This window comes from Megalopta genalis, chromosome 3 (genome assembly GCF_051020955.1).
Source record: "Megalopta genalis isolate 19385.01 chromosome 3, iyMegGena1_principal, whole genome shotgun sequence".
Lineage (NCBI taxonomy): Eukaryota > Metazoa > Arthropoda > Insecta > Hymenoptera > Halictidae > Megalopta > Megalopta genalis.
The window spans coordinates 3,645,978-3,671,659 of record NC_135015.1 but is presented as its reverse complement, the minus strand read 5'-3'; the positions used below and the strand labels follow the sequence as shown (position 1 = coordinate 3,671,659).

Sequence of the window (25,682 nt, the reverse complement as noted above, 5' to 3'; positions counted from 1 at the left end):
CTTTTATCGTTCAATTTTGGATATGTATTAATTTGAACTTCGAATCAATTTTTAAATACTTTTTCGTGATAATTAATTAACTTTCGAGGGCTTCAGTTTGAGTTGGAAGATCGCGCTTTAATTTATATAAAATCATGTCGAACAAATCATGAACCCTGTGTGATTCATAACTAGAAAAAAAATTATTGGACTTCAAGAGGTCGTTTCGAGTTGATTTTAAAATGTATCTCCGTGCGAACTTAAATTAAAGCTAGAAGATCGTATTTTGTTTTAGGTCAGTTTTATTTAAAAGAAAACTCAAAATCACGTCGAAAAATCGATAAACCGCAAGTGATAAGTCGGTGTAAAATTGTAGATGTCGGGTCATGCAAATAACTTCTTATCAGCGAACCTGGCAGTATGGTGGAATTCTAAGATGCGTATACGTCCGTCAATTGTCAAATAGCCAAGGAAAGTATCACAAAGAATAAACAACAATGGATAGAAGTCAGACGCAACCGAGTGAATCACAGTTCATCTCCTTCCAAGATTTCCCTTCGATAAACCATGGAGGAACTGGTGATCAAGCACAATTACACGTCCACACTTCTAGTCATCAAGGCTTCAATAACCTATCAAATGACCCGACTGGTATCGGTATTATGGAAGACCTTCAGGGAATGCCAGATAAATCTGAAGGTTCTTATTTTTTTAATTATATTTTTAACATTAAACGACTGTTTTCTATCTACTGTCAGTGTATCTCGAGCTATCAGCTGTTCATGGACAAATCTTTAGCCATATTTATTTACACTGTTTTTAGCCACATCACACAGTTTTTGGACGATAGAGTACTATCAAAAGTTCTTCAATGTGAGCACAAACGATGTTGTAGAGAGAATCAAAAGGTCCATGGTTCCACATGGCAGTGAAAACTACTTGATATCCCATATAAGACCTAATCCAGATCTATATGGTCCGTTTTGGATCTGTATCACGTTGGTATTTTCTATAGCTGTTAGTGGGAACATAGCTGATTACTTGCAAACAGCAAATTCAAGCAAATACCACTGGAGGTATGATTTCCACATTGTGTCCCATGCTGCCACTTGTATATTTTTATACGCATGGTTATTGCCCCTTACACTATGGGGTGCTTTAAAATGGACTACTAGTGTCAGGAATACTGAAGAGGAATTGATAGAGGTTGGACATGTTTTCTTATCATTAGTGGTGGGATTTCAAATCATGATGCAACATAGATTCAAAGTGATTCGATGTTAAGAAACTCTTGAAAGTCATGATCGTCTTGAGGGTCTTGAAAGTCTTAAGAATGTCGGTAAGACGCATCATTGGATCACAGACAGGTATTACAATCTATTAAAATAAAGTAAGCCATATACTGCTGCCACGTGTGATTGGAAAGTGACTCAAATGGCACTCAAGGCAAGAATATCAGTATCGAATATTCAACACGAAATGAATTTATAAATTATTTAGCAGAAAGTTATGTACATTAATAGATATTGATATCCACCATAATAATAAGAAAACCAATATAACAATGTATCTCAATTTCGTAAAATACCTGAAGTTAATTCTGTTTTGTCCTCTCACATTGGTATCTCGCAAAAAGAATTTTTTAAAGGCAAAAGATATAATAAAAATATTTGTATTACTTATTAATATTTATTTTTACTTAACTTTTTGTTACATGCAATAATATATTAACTTTAAATACGATTTTAGTACTGTTTGGCCAACAGAATGTCAACATAAAATTTGTATACAAAAAGAAATTATATATACATATATATAATAAATATATTATGTATATTATGTAAATATATACGTAATACGCATCATATAAGTATGTAAGACATTAAAGTATGTAAGCTATTAAACCTCATTCAAATTCTCAAGAATTGTAAGACTTCCAAGATGATTAAGATTTCTAAAACAATCAAGATTTTCAAGACAATCGAGACTTTCAAAGGTTTTCAATTCGAATTTTACGCCATTTTACAGATTCGTATCGATTCGAAGCGATACAAATCTCATCACTACTTATTATCTAAGAATTCTTTATATCACGAAAGAACTAAAATAAAATTATTTTCAGTCGTATGCAACACCTGGACTTCTAGAAATCTTGTGTTTGTATGGATATTCTCTGGCCATCTACATTCCAGTAGCTTTTCTCTGGACAATACAAATTCAATGGTTACAATGGAGTTTAGTTATACTAGCAACCTTCCTTTCTGGTGGAGTCTTGTTGAGATCTCTGCTGCCTGTTATCGCAGGTGAAATGCAGAAATAATTCTATAGTATACTGAGAAATAAACTTTAATCCTTTGTATACTGGGGAAAAATGTTATTTGATTGCAGATTTATTCATCTTCAATGAGTTAATTTTTTATCAACTTTTAGGAAGATACAGGGTGATCTACATAGCAGTGATCCTTGGACTACACATCCTGCTGGCAGTGGGATTCAGACTGTATTTTTTCCACATGCCATCTAACAAGGACGTCAATTCAATTCCAGTGAACCACACACAGGAACCAACCGCACTGACAGCAAAGATGATAGGACAGATAGTAGAAACTCTTACCAGTCCTTCCAGCTAACTTTGATAACCGTTGAGTCTCGTCAGTAAGACTAACTCCGTCTTCGCGCAAGTAAAGGCAGTATTTATACTAAATATATCTGTGAAACAAAGAATAAACGAGGATAATTGAAATTTTATGAAACTCTAGTCGTTGTTATTTATTTAGAAAAGACTCAATTATACCTACAGAGTGTTTCAGCTAAATGGGATCGCCTAAATATCTGCTTTACTTATTGTTGCACGGAAAAACTTCTCATGACAAGGTTACACTATATCCAGTGATAAATGTAATAGTGACCTTGAATAGTACAATTTTATCCCGAGAAAATTGTTCATACAATAATAAATAAAGCAGATATTTTTGAGGACTATACATGAGAAAAGTACTATAATTTTCTTCTACAGATAGATCTCAATAGAATTGATTAGACTGTGCTATTGATAACGTATTGGTTCATAAAATTCCTTAATTGTTGATTTTTAATTTTTAAGGGAGTATGCAATCATTGCTGGTAATTGAAGAGATTGTGTGTGACAAGAAATAAAGGAAACCAAGAAAGTGCATGGTTGATTTATTTTCACAGCCCCCTTATTAGTGTGGGGACGCGTTTACACATCAACGCGACACATATCAATTTACAATCGTACGAACCTCCATATACACAGCGATCGTTAATTAATACTCGTAATACAATGGATAGTAATCGTTATTTAGTCGTCGTTAATACAATCGTACGTAGATCATCAATATACTTTTGTTTCATTCCTCGTTACGATTAACCAATATGACAAAAGGCAACATTCACTTTGTAGTAGTATCATTACATTATTGTTATTATCGTCAATCTATCAATATATATATATATACCATGACAGTAGTAATTTTCTCGCCGTTCAACATTATTATATCATATTATATTATATACGTGTATATATATATTTACAAAGAATGCGATATTAACGTCTTGGCGAATGTAAATGTTGAGTTAATTAGTCCAAGATCTGAGTAGGCGCTGGTACCCGAGAGTAAACGAGTGCTTTACAAAGTGTGTAACATTACATCCGCTAAGAAGGATCATTGTGTCACGGGCTCGCCGTCGGAACTAATTGCAAATTGCTTTCTCTTTGTATCGAAAGGTGAAGAAAGCGACTCGCGAGAGGTAACATCGGTAAAAGTTAGCAAACACTTTGTCTACGAAGTCTTCCGGTTTTTCGAGCCTTGTCGATGTGAGCTTCGCGGGTACAAAATTCAAGAGGTTCGAACAGATCTCGACTTTATCTCCTGTAGACTGCATCATTCTCATTTAGACGATTTACACGATTGCCGACCAAATTTCTATTCAGTTATAACTGTAGCAAAATTTTTGTGGACAGGATAATAGTTCGTTGCATCTGCCAGTAGCTGTTAGATACTTGGAATTTTATCAATATTCTAGAATCTCGTAATCCTCTAAACAAATTTGCATTACCCATATTGTCGTATCAATTTTGAATCGTGGATAAAATTGTTGTTCTCTTACAGCTGTTAGAAGCTATCCGCTACTAGTTCATAAACTCTGATAAGTTCGCAGTATCACATAAACCCTTAAATAAATTGATGTGCAATGTATTATAGTAAATGTTAAATTTGATTCATGAGCAAAATTTTTCAGTGGCAAAAAATTCAATGTTGTGTAGATGGTCAAAGTCTGGCTCTTTGACTTTCAATAAAGATTTTTATTTCTTGCAGTAGTGAAGGGTCTCCCTTCCTTGATAAGTGTGATTGCCACAGACAGTAGAATCGCTTAATTAAATTGCGTCCAATCGTTGACGATAATTGATGCAAGCTAGGGAATGGTATCGAGAGATTCGAACGTAGTCCGGCGAGCGTTTCGACGACGAACGAAATCGGCCGGAAGCGCCTCTAATTTTAATTAATCGGCCTAGCGCTCACAACGACTTGGTCCAACTTGTGTACACAAGATATTTATACAGTCACGAGATTGCGAATAGGCAGGAGCAGTAACGAGTGACGTAAATCTATGACAGTCTACGGCGTTTACTTTTGCGCATCTTCTCCTCATTTTCTTGGCTTTCTTTCTCGTGTTTTTACCGGTAGTCTTGATTCTCTTAGCATGTACACGCGAGCCAGCTACATGGGACAATGGTCGATCATGTTGGTTCGGTGGAACGATAGTCCAATTGTAGATCGGACTCGAAATCGTTTAAACTCTGTACAAATCGCACCGTAAGCTGCGATATACTCCACCGTTCGAAAATGTTTCACCACACTTGGGACTCGTAATTTCGAGACCGGAACATGAAATTTTATTTGCAGTCCTCTCAAAGAAAGCTTTATGGTTGTTGCATTCACTTCAATTCACAATTCTCGAAAGAACAGCAGTGCGATGAAAATTCTTAACTTTAATTCTAGGTGAAGGTACTTAAACACTAACAAGAAGCTAGAGGACTATATAATTCTGGAATTGAAGTCTTAATCGAAACTTTATGATTCATGCCTGTTTCTCTTTGTACATTAATTCGAATTGACACCATGTGAATGTTCAACCGAATATTAACTTAGCTTTCCAAGTAAAAATACTGAAACATCGTCAAAGAACAAGAAGACTGTCGAATTTTTCTTTCGAACGGCATCGCATGTTCAGTCGCTACAAACATGCAAGTTAGTCACGACTACCGCTCACAGATTTTTGAAAAGTCAGTCGACGTGATAAATTGGAAAGCATCCCACGATACACCTAACCGCCAGAACAGCTGAATCCAAAGCGTTTTACAAAAGAATTTGACTTCAAGAATTTGAAGTCTCCTCTTCCACCGATCCAACAGTGTTTATAGACTGTATGTTACTATAGACTGTGTGTTTATAGCTGTCGTTACTATCGTCGCATGATCATACATTTCCCTCTTCCACTCTCTCTCTCTCTCTCTCTCTCTCTCTCTCTCTCTCTCTCTCTCTCTCTCTCTCTCTAACTCTCTCTCGTCAAGTGCGAACGCATCGTTTACACAGCGACGCACGAAAATGGAAAAAAGTTAGACATAGGATAATAGTCAGCGTTTACCCTGGTTTTATCGATCGTTGCGGGTGTACATTTATACATATGTTCGTCGCGAGTAACATTGCTCATTAACGTTATACTTCTTTTTATACAATCGTAGACTATCGTGTTCTACCGTGGTACGCGATATTACAATAGTTCTTTGATTATTCAGTCGCATGATTAGACAGTACGTTGATCTCTACGTCGGATCATCGACGAAGATCGTTTTGCGGTTCACTCGATCACGTTGCACATAGTTTCCCAACGGGGGCATACAATTTCTGGTCACTGCGTTCACTTTACTTCCAATTAGGCTCGACGAATTAACGAAGTTTTTCAATTTCACTGCGTTCGAAAATTTCGATTACAGAAATTTGAATTTAAAAGATGACTTTAGGTTGGGAAACTATAACGTGGTTGGATGAAATCAACGGCGCAATTCAAGCGGACAAGGATTGCGGTCCTTCTCGTCTCGTTTTGTTCGTTCTACTATCGTTTTCAGAAGGTCTACGCACTTCTGTGTGCAAGCATGTTCGCCTGGAACTCCACTAAAAAAAATAAAAAAAAAAAACAGGATTCGTTTACTCGAACTATCGCGGAATCGTTTCTACTTTTTCTCCGATCGGCTACGCTTGTCCTGTTTCGCTATCCTAATTAATGAAATCCAACCATTAACAGGTCGGCAAGGAACTTCTACTCTTTGTTGTACTATCTAGGTGAACTCTCGAAAAACGACGAACGTCTATGGTAATGCAAGCTTTTCCTTCGATGCTTTGATTTCCGTGTGTTTCCGTGAGTCTCGCTAGCAAGCCTTCGCAGCAATTGTGATATGTTATCCTACTATCTGGGGAAACAGTGGAATTCAACCGAGTTGCAGTCACTATTCTCAAGGTTTTACGGAGAATCGAATGTTTTATCCCTTAACTAGTGATATTTCTTTACATCGTTTCATTTAGAGAACTATATTTTCACAACTGCTTGTGCAGAAATTAATGTGGTAACGATACCGTACCAAGCGACACACCTACGATTTTATTTATTACAGCCTTTACCGAATTATTCGACATTTAAAAATGTTTCGTGGGACGTTACAGTTACAAATACTCATGTTCACTAATTACGACGAATCAACTTTGAAAGCAGTCATTCAAGATGGCAATTAAATGTTCTCCACTGAAACAAACATTACAAGGAATATTCATTATAAACACTTTCTAAATTGCAGAAGCTTTCGTCTTTATATAGTGAAAGTATCAATTGTTGATTGATTTCTTAATCGTCATTTTTATGTTCTGAATGCACCAAAAGATTAATTCGGGTAAAAATTCTCTTGCCACACGTCAGCGAAAAATGGTTTAACATGAAAACTACCGAGAACTACGGTTTACCGTACAAATCTGCGTTCTCTGTGTTTCTATTACAGTAACAACGGTGCCCTAAGAGATCGATATTACTCATTGTGGTCGCAAAGGGCTCTCTGAACGCATCGTTTTAATTACACCGCGCTAAAAGCATCCTGAAGGAGCATACACTCGCACGTGGACTGTAAAAATCGCGTTCGAGGGTTCCTAAAAAAAGGAAGGATGCGACTTTCCACTCAGCCTCGAACACGTTTTTGATTGCGGACTTAATTAGTAACAGGTACGGTAAATCACGCGCAGTCAACTCTGTTTTCAAAAGCCTTCACTTCCAGACCTGCGCGCTTCGAACTCTCAAAACGATTCGCCACCGATCAGGACAAACATAGTTTCGCCGATACCTGTTCTCGAACGGTACTGATAATATTCTGCTGCAACACCGCGAATAATGGCGACAAAGATTATAGAATGCAGAAAGTGTTGGTATGCGATTATGCAACTGCGGATCTTTGCGAAAAATAAATATTCCTTAAGCCAATTGTAAAAATGAATTTTTCCCTCTTATAGTTTTAATAAGCCGAAGTGATAGTGTAGCAATTTTGTTTAATTGCTCTGACGTCTTTGTAGCGTTTTATGTTTCATCTATTCATTTTTGTCGTAGTTGCATAAAATACACGGTCCAATGATTATCCGAGATATCATGATAGCAATTGGAAAGGTGGCTAACAGTGTTCTTTTTGTAGAAAGCTGAGTTTTGGAACGAGAATGTTTAGTGCAATAAAAACATAGAAAGAAAGGGGTGTTCTATATTATCATCTTTAGTTCGAGCGTGAGACATCAGTAGTGAACATGCGATCTTTACGCGGCAAGCGTCTGTTCTAGCCAGTTTAATATACAAGAAACAAGTTCTTCCATTTTTATATTGTTAAGTATATATTGGTACACTTGCAAGTAACGGTTGAATATATTGTGTTCAACAAAGCTTCGAGCGTAATTTGGATTTAATTTTTCGGCGCTGTGAAGGGTAACTCCGTGTTTTAGTACAGTCTGTGACCAAAATATAGCAAGATTACAAAATCGATTCTTTGAAAATTAAATTTATTTAGAGTTGGCACACCTCCAAGCCTTTTCAATTCAAATGAAATTTTATCCAGATGTAAAAGTGCTCTTTAATACTCGGACGGTGGGGCTCGAGTCCATTTGTATCTCGAGTATGAATACTATTATTTGACACTATCTAGTTTCCGATAATTAATTGAAATTTTCACATGTTTCATTAACGTCTATAGAGAACTATATGTACTCAGTTATATTTTCGTCAGAAAGGTTCTCCGTTCGTGTGTTAAAGTAATTTTATAAAATCGCTATATATCTAGTTTATAGTCTGTACTTTCTTTTTATCTCAGTACCGAAACTTTGTGTATATGTATCGCTGCTAAAAGTTTTGTAAAAGCAATTTCTGTCAGGGTGTTTATTATCCTTCTGATGTTTTCGAGCATACGTACGGTAGGAGAAAGACTTGTGGAGCGAGAAGTATCCCGAGGTATCATAAATGATGCGACAGGCGTTGATCAGATGTACAGTGGATCGTAAAAGCTTCCGACCAGATAGATTTCTACTTTGTATGCCGGAAGCAATGCAGAGAATGCATCGAATGCATGGCCAATGTTAAACAGCCAGTACCTATTATTGCATTTCATTCGACGATTATCGAATCAGCCAGCATTGCAACATTGCTCCAATTACAGGAATTGTTATACTTTCATTTAAGTTATCTCAAACTGATGTTAAATTCATTAGAATTATACCAATGTTAATAGTCTAGTAATTTTTCTCTAGAATTAGTTGCAAATTTTAACGGATGGCTACAGTAATCTCTAAAACACACCGAGCTCTGAATTTTGTTTGTTTAATCAAGCCTCAACGGAAGCGTCGATAAGAGTTTATACTCTAGAATTGCCTAATATTGAAAGTGACTGGCTTGCACGACCCCACAAAAGTTACAAGGTTGGATTTATGCAAATTTTGTGCTACTTTCATTCCAACGTTTGTCCTCGTAAATAAAATTGAATACACATTCTCAACGAATCATAATGATTCAAATAATGACAAAGTACAAAATTGTAAATCTTTTTGTTTGCAATTCAAAGCGAAAAATTTATGCGATCGGGAGTTTTTGTAGGCCAGTGTATCTTGGAAATGGAACGCGCATGATGTGTGCGTGTGCTCGCGAAAGAAGCGTAAATGAAGGAGAAACGCAGATGATAAAGAATGGAGCCGTAACACAGCGAACTCAGTTCAAAAAGTGTCCGAGCGGATAACACGGACATCTGCATTTATTAACCATTTAAAACACAGTGAAACGCCTGTATCGCTGCGTGTACCCCTCTCTCTCTCTCTCTTTCACTCTCTCTCTCTCTCTCTCTCACTCCTCTCTCTATCGCTCCGTAGCAAAATGTTTTTTATTTTCGCATTCGTACTTTTCATAACTTTTTTTTCGGGTTTTTTTCATTTATTTCTTCTTTTTCCCCTCGTACTCGATCTTTCAGGTTTTTTTGCATATAGTAATATCTCAAATACACTTATACGCGGCTTCGAAGAGGCATTTGAAGCTCTCCGACGATCACCTTAAGCATTAGTCTTTAGTGTTTGATTATTATACTACAGTAATATACAGAAAATCGTGGTTCTTAACGCCGGCGACCCCGCTCGTCCATCGAGAACCGGCCTCGTGCGATTATTTCCTTTCCGATCTTTTCTCCGATCTTCAACTTCCGGCGGAGCGAACGACGAGGCCGCCATGCTGGACGAGCAGATGCCGGGGCTATCAGTTAATATTCAATAATTACAATACACTAAATATAATCGGCCCGTGTATATTAAAATATAAATATCAAATAGACTTTTTGTCCCCAAGGATATATGCACCATCTAAATGCGGGTGCGCGACTTAAAAATTCAGAGACGTTTCGTTTAAGTAAGTCGTCACCGATTAGTTGTAAGACCCCTGTTATCGGAAGAACGCGCAACTCGACGCTATCAAAACAACGAGAGAATTCTGACGATCTTGCTTCCGTTTTTCCACGTTCTTTGACAACTGCCTTCTCGAGCGTTTATGGTAGCCGCGAGCTGCACCGCGATGAGATTAGAATTTTTTGGTTACCTAGACAATTACGTGTTCCGTGTGTTCTCTAGAAAGGGAACCTTTCGGGCGAGACACTCGGTACATCGATGTTTTAGTAGATGAAAAATTTTGTTTATTCCTCGAGGACAATTAATTCTGGTATATTTAAATAATTTTTAGTTTTGCGGGCAATACAATTTCTTTGCTATAAAGTGGGATCGAACATGTCTGGATACGAAGTAATTTTAATTTTGATTATTTCTACAAGGAATTCAAATTTTTTTTGGGTATGTTTCGACTTATTATTTTGTGTGAGGAAAAATTTTGTTTTACGTTGTTGTTTTATGTATACAGGTGAACTGGAGGATATTTTAAAGAGATTATGTTTGCTAATATAATAGGACTGCTTATCCTATTGTTCTTCGAAAAATGACGTTATGTTAGTCTTGTTGCTGTAACAGAATAGCCTCGAGGAGAAAACTGAATTTGTTTGAATTACTCTGCAAGTACATGCAATTCTCTTGAAACTCCAATACATTGTGTTTGTTGAATTATTGAATCCTGTGTACACTATAAAAATTACTTCCAATCTATATAATTTCTGAACTGAATAGTTGGAAGATTAGTCGCCAAGTCTTAAAGAGCTGAAGCAAATACAGTTTACTTTGAAATTAGAGCTGAAAGAGTATCGATCTAAGGATAAAAAGTTTCAAACATACAGCTGCCTCAAATTTGTCTTTCTTAACAAATTGAGAATCATAAAATTCCGAATTAATCAATTTCGTAAGAATTACAATTAAACGAATTGTTTGAATATAAAATCGATATTTTACTTAAAAATTGTGCTTCTGAAGTATGCCTACTTTTTAACTCTATCATGTGACATTACAGTGTACACAAGCTTCAATAACACAAAAAATGTATCTCTTTTTATCTCATTTCATAAATTGCACCCAACACAACTTAATTACATCTCTCTATGTATTAGGTTGTCCGAACATTATTAATTTAAATCACAAATGAACTTAGAAATCTTGATTTTATTATATAAAACAAAATCATGCGACAAGATAGAAAAATTATATAGAATCTAATGAAAAATATTTCACAACAAGATAAACTCATTCTATATACAAATTTAGACAATCATAAGATGACTAACTCACTTGTTAGAACGATTGAAAATCATCAAAATTGTTCTTGAATTCGGTATAATCGTATCATCATTGACAAACTTAAGTAAATCAGTCAAATAAGTAGAACTGCAAAGACTTAAAATTCGAACGAATCTACCGGGTGTCTCGAGCGAAAGGGCTCCGAGGACCGTTGCGTGGACCGAGATGCGAGCCTTGGTGCATCGATTGTATTTAATCGCGTGGACCGATGGTGCTGGATTGATCAGGGTAACGAATGGTCGGTCGGGATACGTTTATAAGCCTAAGTACTTTTGATTTGTCTCTGGTTAATTGATTCGCGGCGAGGCTCGCGACACGCATCGACAGCGGCTGCGCCCGCCCCCGCATTCCGTTCTCCGTTTTATTGTCGGATACAAAAGAAGCCAAACACATACGACGGGGCCCGATGCATCGGTCGACGCAACGCCGGAAACCCTGACGGACTTCCGGTCTAACGAATTTTCATTTAGTTTTTCACGCTTTTTTTTTCCTTCGGTCACAAGTGCGCACCGTCTCTCGTTTTTTCTTCTCTCCCTTTCTTTCGATCTTTCATTTATTTTCTGTGGAACGTGAGTGTTGAAAATCGTTTTGAAAATCGGTATTAACCCCGTTAATTAGTGTTCGACGACGACATCGATCCCCGGACGTTTGCGTGCGTGAAATATTTCCGGGACCAAACTAAACCTACGCTTTGTACTCTGGTCGGCCCCTGAAATAATTCGTCGCACGCGCTCAGCAATCCGATATCTTTGTTTCCTCTTTTTCTTTCTCGTTAATTACATATGCACGTATGTATATCTATGTATAGATATATATGTATATTCATATTTATATCGATATACATATATAATAGATGGTGTTCGAGGAGATCGTCGACGACCAAGGCAAGAAAAATTACTGGGCTGCGTATCTCCGTGCGAAACAGAACTCACATTCATCGGTCATAAGAAATAATTAGACACCAATCTATTCCTCTTCTAGGTCTTTTGCACTGTTCAGAAATTTTGGCTATGTGTGTTACCTATTTACAATTCCAAGGAAAGTTATTAATTCATGATTGAAATTAGTGTCTCTCAATTTGTAATCTATTAAATGACTTTTCAATCATCTCGAAATTTACGTATAAATAATTTACGTATCTCAGCAAGAAAAATTGTAATTAACTCTTCAAGCCAGTTGGATGTGCTTATACGATACGTCAGCCATATTGATTGCGGCGATTCGAATTTCTATCATCACGGTTAATATACCTTTACAATGTGAATATGAAGCACTTTCGTTTTATACAATTTCAAACGAGTTACAACAATAGCAACTAAATTCCCACAATTAACTTACTGGCTTAAAGGGTTAACGTTGGCACGAAATCGACCCAAACAGTGCTCGATGATCATTTCGATAAGTTCGAAACAATTTAAATTCGTCTGATTTCGCTGTTTCGCATTGCATCTATGTTGTCTTGAACGCAGAAAGTCCGTAGTCGGAAAACAATTATTGGTACGCTGGAAATGGGTTCGTCCGATCGAAACAAGTCCAGAACCGATCCCGGATGGATCGTCGGTATAAGGCACGCTCTACTGGTAAACAAATCGATCGACTAGTTACGATTGTGTCGCATTTGATCGCAGGCCGTTCACGGAATTTGAAATGAAAAATCGTGAAGGGAGTCGCGCGAGGATGAAATCGTTTCGAACATAGTTTTGTCAGCAACGAGGTCGCCTGATTCGGACGTCCTCGAACACCATCATCGACTCCGCGACTGTGCGCCTCGTGTGCAGAACATATTCGCAAACCGGCGAGAACAATCGGCGCAGCCTGAGAGTTTTTAATACTTTGTGAGACAGACTTCCTGCGAAAGCTTAAAAAACATTTTTTTGTTTCCATTCACCTATCATGTTTCTGTTTTGTTTTTTTAGTTTTCTTATGCTGCTTCTAAACTCCTCCTCCTTATTTTGTTTTCTTTACACTAGATACCGCCCTTTTAGAAACTTCATTTTATTCGCGTCGCCGCCACAATGGCGGACGATCGGGGTTAACTATAAGTGTCGCTAGATGCGTGGTCGTACGAAGTGGCCGCTGATTTTCGAGATCGCCGCGCTTGACCAGCTTCAGAATTGACTTTTTCATAGAAAAAATACGTCGAATGGTTGACTCTGCTTTTGACGCATGATGTTTCAATATGGACTCCGAAGTTTTCATGTCTCGGCCGACGAAAGCGAAAAACGCTGTAACTTTACACTTCGAATCATTTTTTGTTTTACTTTAAGCTGTTTCTGATATAGTTTTATTCTCTCATTCAGTCGCAGAGTGATTCAACCGATTTTTAAATCGTGTAATTATGTACCAGATGGATGTTATCTTTTTTTAAACTGCGAGGATCAGTGTTAGCGCAACACATTGCTTCAAACAAGCACACCTTTTTCGTTTTATACAAATCGTTAGAGCATTTTTTCAAAATTATGAGCTTTAGATTGACACGTTCTTTTCGTTTTACAGAAATCATAAGGATTCTCGTTTCAGTGATTTTTTATTGTTCGAAGAAACTACGGAAAAATGATTCCATAAAAATTCACAGTCCGATCGCAGAAACTAACGAATTTATCGGACCAGTATAAAACGTGGGAGTCTCCGAAGCGTCTCTGTAGCAGTTCGTTAGGCTTCGATTCGACAAAGAAGCGTCGAAGCACCGGCGAACTCGAATCATAGCGGCTAATATAATTTATACATTTATACAGCTGTGTCCGTACGTATAACCGGATAAAGAAGTTTGGCAAACAGTATATTTAATCGACGGCACGAACGACTTATTCACTCGGCGTGTGTCATGTGTACTGGACGTGGTCCGTGTGGGTATGTATGCGCGCGCGCGTGTTCGTGTGTGTCTCTCTCTGTGTGTGTACGTGTGTAATTATTATACATATCGATAGTAATATATACCAGTAAGGCAATGCTACGAAAATTCTTCGCAGAAAGACATTCGAAAACTGAGTAGAAGAGAAGAAAGGAAACGAAGTTTAATCCTGAAGAATTTGAAACTGTTGGAACTGTTTTCAAAATGAAATTAGAAACGAATGCCTTCGAAGAAGAATACCATATGCGAATCGCTGTCGTCGCGGAGGATCGAAGGAACTTTCCAATCGGAGCAGAAGAGAATCGATAGAAGAAAAATCGAGAACCGAGAAACTCGAACTGAACTACCTCCGCACGACATCGACGCGAAAAAATATTTCGTCCTCGACCACAACGTTGTTAGAACGATTATTAGTAATAATAGTATAAATGGCGCTACTACTATCATAGTATAATGAAAATACACAAAAGACGAACATTCATTATTATGGTACAAATATATATAATATATATATAGTATAGCCGTACAGCGAGTAGTTTTACCAGTAACAGCAAGTACGGCTTATCCGTAGAATCGTATAAACTTCTAAATTACGAGGTTTTGTTTCCGGACCTGCGAGTTAACTTCATTTACGATTCAGTTTTCTCTATTATTACCCGGCGTTTATATACTTTTTTTTATGTTACAATATTTTCACGCTGTCTAGAGTCTCTGTTCTCGATTGACAGTTCGACGTGCGAAGTGAAGCGCGCGTAGCCTAAGCGACAAATTCGACATTATGTATCTTGGTTTGCGATTATATTCACGCCAGAGAAAATATTTTCCAAAATCCTATGAACTCGAACGAACGACGAAGAAGGAACAACCTGTTCAGAAGCAATTCTCTGCTCGATCGGGCAGAGATCGCCTAGATGAAGACGAATAGCTAAAGCAAGTTCAAAAGTGAAAACAATCATGAAACACGTCCTGGCAAGCGTCGCGAAGAAGTATAACAAGAAAGCAACGAGAAAGAAGAACAGAAAGAACACCGATACCGTGAGAGAACTTGCACGAACGTTGAAGAACACCAAATTTCTGGCTAGATCCTTCCTCCAACCGAGGAGACTAATCTACGATGCCGAGACTGGTCTAATTACCGATCTAAAAAATCCGCCACCCATAAAGATGAAAAATCGATTAACGATCAACAACGTCTAAGCGGTGATGCGCGTGTTATGTAAATGTAGAGACGTATTCTTATCGTGTGTCTGTGACCTATCTTGTTACACAATTATTTTTGCGTTTTTTCTACTTTACACAGAGTTCGTCTCTCCCCTCCTCCCCCCTCCCATTAACCCCTAAATCGTTTAATAAATTGCTTAACCGTTAGAGCATTATGCGTAAGTCGACCGAACGTATATAATACAAGTACCACCGTTTAATATTAAACCTGCGACATTACCGTTAAGTGTAATAGTGAACATTAAGAACATCGAAGAACAGTCAGATAGGTTTTGAATCGTCGATTCTAGCCTAAAGTTTTACCCGCGCGATCTATCGTTCACGAGCTTGCTTCCCCTAATCGGACTTCATTTACGAGCTTCCATCGTTTTCGTTATCGTTCTACATTTATATATATATATATATATATATACATATATTTGTGAACAACCGAGGGAGAATTACCGATCGGAATCGAAGGATCCGCGATCGACGGATTTCAAACGGAACAAGAGAATATAAAATGGCGGCGGCAGGTAACGCGACGCGAACTGTTATATGTAATCTGTTTTTAATCCTACGTGAGCAAAGTCCTACTGACGATTAAATACAACGATCTCTTTAGACATCCTCTCGCATCTCGTTCCTTCCTGTTCTCACGCGGGCTATTTATTTAGTAAATGTGGTCCGATCGTGATGAGCAATTCCGACGATTTCAAGGACGAAGAGAACGCAAGAAGACAGACAGTGTTGTTACCATACTTTTTTCCTCAAAAAACTCACAGAGCACGATACAATATCAATTCTCTAGTAGTAACTCCAAAAATATGTTATTCTCTTCCTATTTATATTTATAACTAAATTATCTAATCCTCGCAAAATGTGTCAGTTACTTTGTTTACAGTTGATAATTAGAGTCGTTCCGGACGAACTACTCCCGAACGATTATAATCCTACGGATCCAATCGGGAAACAGGATCCCGTGGATGTCACTTTGATTCGTTTATTTTTTCCATATCTTTCATTCTTTCTCTCTCTTCTTCCCTCCCTGCCCCTCCCCCCCTCTCTCTCTTTCGTTTTCGTTTCTAGCCATTCCGACGCGAGCAGACACGCCTCAACTTTAAACAACCGTTCGTCGAACGTTTCTCATTTCGTGACTCGGGATGCGCGTGCCAGAGAATTCGTCAGCCTTTTTATTATTCTTTTTGTTAATCGAGTCCTTCTCTTAATCAAGTTCCTTCATCTCATCTCCAAACTCATTTGCAAACACCTCGCGGCCACATTTCCCGGTCGAGTCCAAGTGGTTACAGTGTTTCTTCTGGCGCGCGCACCCTGACTAATCGTTAGAGATTCCACGCTAAATAAATTCGCTATTGGACACAATCTCATTATAACATTTTAGGCACTACACCTAGACTACTAAATCACTCCGTTGAAAACCCCCCTCCCACGCCCTGATGCGATAAGAAAACGTATGTACAAATTTAAAAACGATTAAAATAACTTTATCCCTATAGAGCTCTCAGTGTGCACGTGTGTGTCTATGTACGCGTTTGGATCGCTCGCTACTTTGCCACGTGTGAAACGCGTCATTAGGGAAATACCCGCTCGTTAAATCAACCATCATTATTTAAATAAAACGCGAAGCAAGAACCTATCGCAGACCGTCTCTAATCTATACACGAGTTTGCAAAATGGATAATTAGGTGGGCATTAAGATTATATCTCGACACTATATTCGATATTAAAGTTGCTTTGATAGATGAATAAAAATATTGATCGTAAAGATTGAATAGCCAAGATAACGAGTGAATTTGTCCGATCAGAAGCGACGCGATGCGCAAATTAGGCGAGCGTATCCGTGAAGCGTACGCGATCGGCCATCTTGAAAAGCCTGTTCAAAAACAACGCCGGGCAGATATTGACACTATACAATAATTAATAAAATATCACAACTAGAACCATCGATACAGTATACGGTATACTTGCGTTTCATATTTTTGTTTTTACATAATTTCTCCTCCCGAACGTATATATATATAGATATATACGTATGTACGTATATATATATGTCTATCTATCTGTATTTCTTCTACGGTTTTATTAATTAGATACTCTCTCTCTCTCTCTCACACACACACACACACAAACACACACACACTCGTTCAGCAACGCGCTTACTCCTACGATCCTATACAGAAGACGATGCGTGTTAAAAAGTAACGAATGACTGCGCCGTGCATGACTGATGAGCTTGTACTGACTGACGAACTATACCTATGGGAACCTAACACACCGTCGTAGGACCTGTCACCACAGGGACCACCGAGCATTAACAAACCTTAATTGTTACTGGTTCGTAGGGCTAACAAGATTTCATTTGTTTGAGCTTAGCCGGACTATTTTTATTCGCATTTGGCCTAACGATAGCATAATAATTTTTTGGAGATTAAAGTTATTATCTTTTAACTCGAAGCTAATATTTTTATAATGTACCAGCTGAATTTTCAAATTTTATCCTTCAGAAGCTAAATTGAGTATTTGTAGATTTTTCACTGTTATTTTCGATTCAATGTGTTCGACGCTAATGTCACATACGATTCCACGATCTTATAATTCTCAGGAATATAGTCAAACTAATTTTACATACGCTGTTACTTAAGATCATAGTACGGTGACACTTTTTGGAATCATGCCCGCAATTATCCTTCGTTAAACCCTTTCAATATTTTATGAAGAATGAAACATTTCGTGAACGATGACGGTGGTAGCAAATTTGTTGATAGACTTCGAGTAAACTGATCATTTTAGCATTGAAAAGAAAACATGTTTTCTCGGCGATTCCAGTGTTAATTAGCTAGCTGGAAGTTGACCGGCAATCCGACTCCAGCGAAACGTGAACTAAAACATAGAAGACGAACAGATCCCCCATCGAATACTTGCGAACCGGGGGGCGATTATAGGTCCTCGCCCCCGCTGAATAACGTAGAACATAGAGCATACAATGAAAGTAAATAGTAATCTACTCGACCCGCGGTCTTAGGCTAAAATCGTTTCCGCAGAGTCCTCCTGCGCGTCGTCAGTCAAAACTTGCTCTTTGGATGAGAACGAGAAACCTGACTGAGAATGGGGTTCGCCTACGTCTACCTACTGACACATGTACACCTGCATACACCTGCCTAACTGGCGTACACAGGCTCGAAATAGATGAACGGAAGTGTAGAGAAATGACTATGCGTACGACTTGTATGCGTGTACACCGTGTGTGTAGAATGCTCGTGTGTATGTATCTCTGTGAACGTGTGTATACGTGTTTCCCGTTTGTGCATGCATCATCGATTCAGAACGAACGGAAACAAATAAAACAAACAAACAAAAACGAACTCTGTACATACACACCCGCGCGTATATATACATATACATATACATATATTATATCACTATTCGCTATTTATTAACAACGGATCCCGTTTACGGTAGTAGAATGTGTGAAATCTAAGGATATGACTTTTTCCCGCCGTCACAGGCGAGAACAGAAGGTAGCTTCTCCTACGCGAGTACAACCCCTACGACCTATATGGAAGCATACATACATATATATACACATGTAGGCGCGCAATGTGCTCGTGCCCGTGTGTGCGTGTCGGTTGCACCCTGTTTTTCAGCAGAAAACACCTCTGACACTCGATTGTCAAAATAACTGACCAACCCACTTGCTCTACATCCTCACTGACTAAATCTGTTCGAAAAAAACAAGTTTACGAACAAATGCAGATCAGAGTATTTTTATGAACCCTTCTGGTGTACTACATCTGTTTATTTATAATAAGAATAAACAGCGTTCGCTGTACAAAATTTATAGTTCGCAGAAGTGTTCAGTTATTTTGCAAGTTTAGTGGAAAGTTGTTGTTAACTACGAGGACACCTGTGAGGTGCGTTCTCTCGAAAACCAGATGTCAATCGCGTGCACCCTGTGGTCGATCGAACGCGCAACACTTCGCGCTGATTGTAACTATACTTTGTTCTCCTGACTGAAACCCCCGGACACGAGATGCTAGAACCTCTCGCCGCCCTCCTCCCCCGTTTGCAGTAAATATTAAACGTTAAGTATGATTATTTGTTAAACAGGCACATCGACTTGGTTACATGTACAGTAATTTTAAATCTGCGTTGGAACGCGGCCGAGGAGGATCACGACCGCGTTTTTAATTAATGGACGCGCTGCGTGAATTTTCCGAGTCCCTAATCATTTTTTCTGTGAACATCTCTACTGACTATCGGACAGTAGCGAACAACAGCAGCGACTTCGTGATTAATGCTTCGTTACAAACGTTGAAAATTCAGTTTCGTTTTGTTACAATTTTTTTTGTTTTGTTTCGTGATATTGGTAACGTGTTCTAAAAATTTCATCATCCTCTATCTTCTTGCTTTCACGCTATCTTTCTTTCTCTCTGTCTCCCATTCGTACGATACCCGTTCGCACTACGTGTAAAATACTTCTAGTTAAACTCTGGACATGGATCACTCTAATCAACATACCGCAGCTACTACCCCTTTACGCCTTATCATACAGCTATGTATATAAAATAATTAGCAAAACAATGCCTAAGCGTCATTCCATTAAAAACCACGAGATACATGTCAGCACGCGGAGAAACAGAAATATCATCCCCCTCACCCCTGAGCTTTCCGCTCCGAGTTTTATTTTGCACTCCGTTTTGATCCTCCCTTTGCAAGACGTCGGGGAATAGTGCGCCCACCCTTGTTCCATGCGCTGAACAATACCGAAACGCGGGAAGAGAACCATAATCGTGGTAACTATGTACAAATTGACGCGCGTCCGCATAACCTCCGCGAACGCGCCGGAAATCGTTCTCTTTCTCTCTCTCTCTCGTTTCCGCTCCTTTTCGTTTCTTACACCGACGTGGAAAATTGTGAGAAGGAAGAACATGATTCTATGAGGGGGGGGGGGGGGGGGCTGAGGGGGAACGGAGAAGAAAATCCATGAAAAAGAAACAGGGTAAACTGGTGGAGAAGCACGTCGTACTGTACGCCGAGCGGAAATTTGTGGTACCGGTGCGACGCTGACCGGGTCGATCCGGACTCCGATCGTGCATTTTGTGTACACGTTTTTGTGCAATATACTCGATGCGTACATTTTACGACAAGAGAAACGAAACACGAAGGGAAACGGACGAAAACCTAGAAGAAATCAGACCCCCAGTGAAAAATGCACAAAGGAGGACAATCAAACTCATTCCTGAACGAACTTAAACGCGCGGCGGAACGAGACCGCGTCATCCCGTTCCGCGTGTTTTCCTATCTTTAAGGCCAGCCTAGATCGTGAATAATAATTAATTGTAATAATCATAGTAGCGGTAAATGATACTCGTAATAGCAAGTGGTTGTTAAACGACAAGGCTGATTAGGCGATAAAAATAAATAGTGAGGCTGCTGCGAGGAGGCACAGCTTTTGTCAAATACAAGTAACCGTGCGCGATCAACATCACCATTGATCCCGGATCGATTGATCCGATTTACCCACCCCTCTCCGAAATCAAAGAAACGGGTGCGAGCAACCCCTACGTCATGGGCCGCACCTAATCGTCACAACAATCGACATACTTAACACAGCTTCGAATGAATAAACCTAACGAGACGAAAACCTCGGAACACATTTTCACGATCGATCAATGCGCGCGGACGCTTCCGTCTCCTACCCACTGTGTCTTTGTGTTGTGTACGTGTGTAGGTGAGAACCACCCCTCATCCATTGGCAAAGAAGAAGCCTTCTCTTCCAAAAGGAGTGGAACGCTTAAAACAATATTCAAGCGTGTTGCCACGCTCACGAACAAAGTTCCATCGGGATCTTTAAAAATCACCGATCGCGGAGCGCTTGTCAGCGAGCATTAAACCGATGAAGTGTATGATACGCGTCAGACATATCATATAAGGAAATGCAAACTTATATCCTCCCCGTCACAACGTCACAGGTCGATTAAAAAAAGGGAAACCAATCAAACCAACAAAGATGACGCCCGCTGTTTCGCGCTAAAGTAGTCCCGCTTTTCAGTCATGCTTAAACCGCGCATAAAATCCACTCAAACTGAATTTTCTTTGGCGCGGTAACACTCTCTCTTTCTTTCTTTCTTTCTCTCTCTCTCTCTCATTCTTTCGCGGTATGTATAACATATATACCATCGTTTGCAAGTTACAAGTATGCGCCGTCTAAGCCGAAGAAAATCCTACGTCGACCGTAACAATACAAACGATACAAATGGTTCACTGAGGAAACAGCGTCGCGCTTCTACTCTCTTTCTGTCTTCATTCTCTCTTTGACTCTCGTCCGACGTGTCGGATCAAACGAAACGAAAAAGGCAGCCTGTAAACCGCAATTTGCGCGACAGAACATCGACGACAGCGTTGGAATACGTTGTTACTATCAATTTCTTCCTGATCTCTCTTTTCTGATTCGTTTCTTTCCTCGACAACATCGAGACAGTGTTGCAGTCGCGATTCCATACGGGCAGTTCTGAAGGGAGCAATCGCTGCTTAGGACGGATTGTCAGAAAGTGAAACGTTGAAGAACGACCGTGTCGCGCCGAGAGTTCAGTCAATCTTACCTCATTTCTTTTATTTTTTCTTGTCATCAGTTTTCCCTTTTTAAGCCCTACCAGGTCTGCGAGTGTGCGAGTACGTCATTGCGGTTTTTCGTAGTCGACAGCAGCATCGAGAGACGCTCCCTTCGTTTCGTAGTAAAAAGATCGCGAGGATTCAAACGCGTAGGATCTATGGAATCTGCGCGCTTTTTCGTTTCGTTTAGTCCTCGATCCCTCTGTTTTGTCACCCTCTTAGAAATTTTCGGGTGAGATCTGTACTCCGTGCTTCGTTTATCTTTCTCCGTTTTGTTCTCTTTTTTGCTTTCCTTCTTTGTCTTCATAGTTTGCTTTCAGTTTCTCTCTTTCCCTTCCTCTCTCTCTCTCTCTCTCTCTCTCTTTATCTCTTTGTCTCTCTCTCTTTCTTTCTGTCTCTTTGTTTCTTCTCTCTTTCTTTCGTTTTCTAGCCTCGAGTCGCAACAGAGATACAATTTACTCCGTGAACCACAAACCAGAAGGTTGATATTGATGTTTGGCCGGCGATAGCGGGGCCAATCCGTATACGGCCGTTGGCTGCATATGTGCAGGCAGTGGATGCGCTGCATGACTCGCGAGCAACGGTCTGGCCGAGCTGTGATGAGCTGGTGGTGGCAACGCTCGACTAGAATCATACAACGTTAATGGAGACGAGCTGGAAAAAACGGGATAATCAACGTTAGAAACTCTTCGTAAAGCTCTATAAAAAAAGGGAAATGAAACATTTTGTATATTGTGTTCTTTTTCTTTTTTAATTTTTCGTTTTCTAATTCTTGGTACTCTCGAATTAAAACGATTCACGGTTCGCTCGTGACGAACGCTTTTTAAGAACAATCTGTCCGAGCAGAGATGAGCAAAAGTCTAATCCAAAAATTAGTAAAGAAAGTATAAACATGGATCTCTTGTCTTTTTAAACTCTGCGTCTTGATCTCAACGAAAATACATATGCGTTCAAGTGCATTTTCTAAAGAAATTCCTTTCCTATTTTGATTAAACACGTCATTGTATCAAAAAGATGAGTTTGATATATGTAGATAATACAAAATCTGGTACTAAACAAAACGTATCCAGTGTAGATACCTTCTGTATACTTCCTTACTTTGAGAATGTGAATCTACCATAATAGTGTTCAAAAATTGTTATTTTTGTCTCGAAGGCTTCTATATTGCAAAAATTATTTTTGCTCGTCTCTTGGACAGTCTGAAGCGTTGAAAAGGGCGCACCCAAGTACACTTGCTACTAAGAATAAATATTATTAAGAATAAAGTTGAGCAATTATAAAATTCGGGTGAATTTATAATCCCGAGAATTTTCAAGTTTTGAAGACAGAATAAATACTTGGATGAACTCTGTTAAACACTTAATGCGAAAATCGAGTAATCGATAGACTTCTGCTCAACGTGATAGCTATGGATCGTTTACGTTTAGAACTCAAGAATTGTATAAAATAATTGTACCTTCTAGAAGTCTCTTATCTAATTTCGATTCGTTATTTCAAGCACTCGGTCGACAGTGATTAAAAGGATCGTCCTCGGAACTAATTTTTAAGTAAAATTTTTCAAAATATGTACTACAAGTAAATTGAAAGCAATAAGACCTTCGAATTCATAAGAACGAAAATTGAAGCACACAGTACACATTTTTATCAAATGTCCTCCAACTAATTCGCGTCTTGCGGGTCTTATAGTGTCAATTATCCGATTTCAAGATCTGAAAAATACCGAGTCTCGAGTGCTAAAGGATATCGATTATCCGATTGAGCGATTCTCTGTGTGCATGCGATAGAGAAAACGAGATAACAAGATACATTGTGTGCGTAACGGGTCACACAGTTCTAGATCGTTGCCAAAAAACATATCTACTTGTACGATCACAATAAGGGTCAACAAACAACATTACTAAGTAGAGAGAACGTAACAACTACGATCTTGCCTCGATAACTGTTGCGAGGATAGATCAAATTTGTTACATCTATCAAAAAAATTGGAACTGATAAGAATTGAAGAGAATGAGAATTATTAAGAGGAATGGATTCTCCTCCAGTAGTCGAAGCTCCAAGGTTGATTCAACAAAGATCTATTCACTTTTCTTGAGACATAGTGTGAGTGATGGTAAGTCGCGACAGTTATCGAGACAGCACCGCATAGCTAAAACGAAAATATAATAAATGGTACACACATGCATGCATCAACTAGGTGTCTAGGTACCCACCCGGGTGTGAATCCCTGATAGGTGGGCACTTGTTGCTGCTGAGCCTGAGAAGGCGCGGCGGTTACGTACACCGGGGGTGGTACGGCATGGGCTCTTGAACGCACATGGGCGTACTCCTGGTACAGGGGTTGTCCCAGATGCTGGGCACTTCCTATTACAGGCCCCCCTGCAGGACTTCTGCCCCCGCCACCGCCCCCAGGACTCAGGTGGGCCGGATGCCCATGATGGCTGTGGGTATGACCCGGATGGGCTGCCGAACCCACCACCTGGCTCTGCCTACAAAACCCAAAACAAAATCCAACCCTTCGTTATGCGATTTCCATGCGGCCTTTACTTACTGAACGGTAACAGAAGTCTCTCTGTAACAGAGGACCCAGAGACCAAACCGACACTGTGCGACGCACTTTTCCTGAACCTTTTTCACTCACTTTCACTCTTTCTCAAGCAAGTCATGATCCTCAACTCGGAAACTCACGCCATTGTGAAACTTTCCGGATATGTGGATAAACGAACAGGTGCTGGACTTCTTTAAATTAATTTGCTGAGAAGTCCAAGAAAGAAAATGTCACTTAACATTTGTACACAAAGGTTGTTGAAGTATTTGCAAAAATAGAGTCTTGTTGCGGACTGTGCAGCGACACTTCATTGGTTTTAAAATCGTTTCCTAGTTGGCAATCACGATGGTCCACATTTTGATAAATGTCCAAACTAAAATACATATGTATGCTCAAAGTTACACAATTTTGGGAATTTCCGGGTGGAAAAGATCCTTCTTGTTAGCGTTTCTTTTCATTTTCTTTTATTGTCGGTTCATGTTCTTTTGTTTTTCTGTGGTTGAATGTTAACATAGAGAAGATCATGCTGTCTACTTGCCCTGATAACTGTGTACTTAGTCCGTCTCGACATTGTGCAATAGCGAGCTGCCAGGTGATCATCGGTTTGGTCGTTTTGTGAATTCGAAAAAAGAAAATCTACATGCAATCTCGAATAACTACGTGCACGAATTCTCACTCTGAAGCTAATCTAAACTTCTCTGTCTCTAAGATGTTTCTGTGGTTCATGTGTACGGTGCATGCTGATGGGTGTGACTTTGATTGGGAAAATGTCTAGTATCTTTGTATGCGTACATGTGTGTATAGTTTTTGTTGTATAGTAAAATACATGCTGTCGACGATTCTCACCTGTACTGATGCACAGGGTTCGCTACCGCCCATTTCTGGTGGTCTCGCGAATGAGCAGCAGGAGGTTGAACGTACTCGTGCTTGTACTCAGCCCTCTTGCCAGGCCACGATACCCGCTTGTCCGTGCCGGTCGTATACACGATATGCTGCTCTTGGAGGTGAGGATGCGCGCTACTCGTGGTCACATACTGCAAGAAGTAGTCATGCATGTCATAGGCATCATCCTAGAAAACAATTTTCAAAAGAAAGATTACTAAGACAGAGGTAAAAGGATGAGAACTAATTTGTGCTGGTCTGGACCCTGTTGTCGGAGTTTCTCTAC

At 39.3% G+C, this 25,682-nt stretch overlaps 2 protein-coding genes across 19 annotated transcripts in view; one reads left to right on the top strand and one right to left on the bottom strand.

The window, feature by feature from the left end:
• Positions 1–145: 145 nt before the first annotated feature.
• Positions 146–2,732, top strand: LOC143258949 (protein YIPF1). 2 transcript variants are annotated; one of them, XM_076519596.1, is made up of 5 exons: positions 146–274; positions 356–678; positions 803–1,185; positions 2,102–2,282; positions 2,410–2,732. In XM_076519596.1, the coding sequence occupies exons 2-5, from the start codon at positions 477–479 to the stop codon at positions 2,607–2,609; spliced, it is 966 nt and encodes a 321-aa protein (XP_076375711.1). In that variant the 5' UTR covers positions 146–274; positions 356–476; the 3' UTR covers positions 2,610–2,732. The 2 variants fall into 2 exon arrangements, with proteins under 2 accessions (XP_076375711.1, XP_076375710.1); XM_076519595.1 differs by having other exon boundaries at positions 203–678.
• A 414-nt stretch (positions 2,733–3,146) lies between these two features.
• Hipk (Homeodomain interacting protein kinase) overlaps positions 3,147–25,682 on the bottom strand; it is an 80,736-nt gene continuing 58,200 nt past the window's right edge. For 10 of the 17 annotated variants that reach the window (XM_076519581.1, XM_076519590.1, XM_076519583.1 and 7 more), the window contains 3 exons: positions 25,361–25,584; positions 24,147–24,455; positions 3,147–22,623 (listed from right to left, as the gene is read on the bottom strand). In XM_076519581.1, the coding sequence (XP_076375696.1) occupies positions 22,425–22,623; positions 24,147–24,455; positions 25,361–25,584 (732 nt within the window). In that variant the 3' untranslated portion in view covers positions 3,147–22,424. The remainder of the gene's footprint in view (positions 22,624–24,146; positions 24,456–25,360; positions 25,585–25,682) is intronic. The other 7 variants (XM_076519587.1, XM_076519585.1, XM_076519584.1 and 4 more) reach the window with 6 other exon arrangements.

Coding starts and splice junctions, on each gene's coding strand:
- LOC143258949 (XM_076519596.1), top strand. CDS start 477: ATGGATAGAAGTCAGACGCAACCGAGTGAATCACAGTTCATCTCCTTC. Junction 679..802: donor AATGCCAGATAAATCTGAAG/GTTCTTATTTTT, acceptor CACTGTTTTTAG/CCACATCACACAGTTTTTGG. Junction 1,186..2,101: donor CTGAAGAGGAATTGATAGAG/GTTGGACATGTT, acceptor AATTATTTTCAG/TCGTATGCAACACCTGGACT.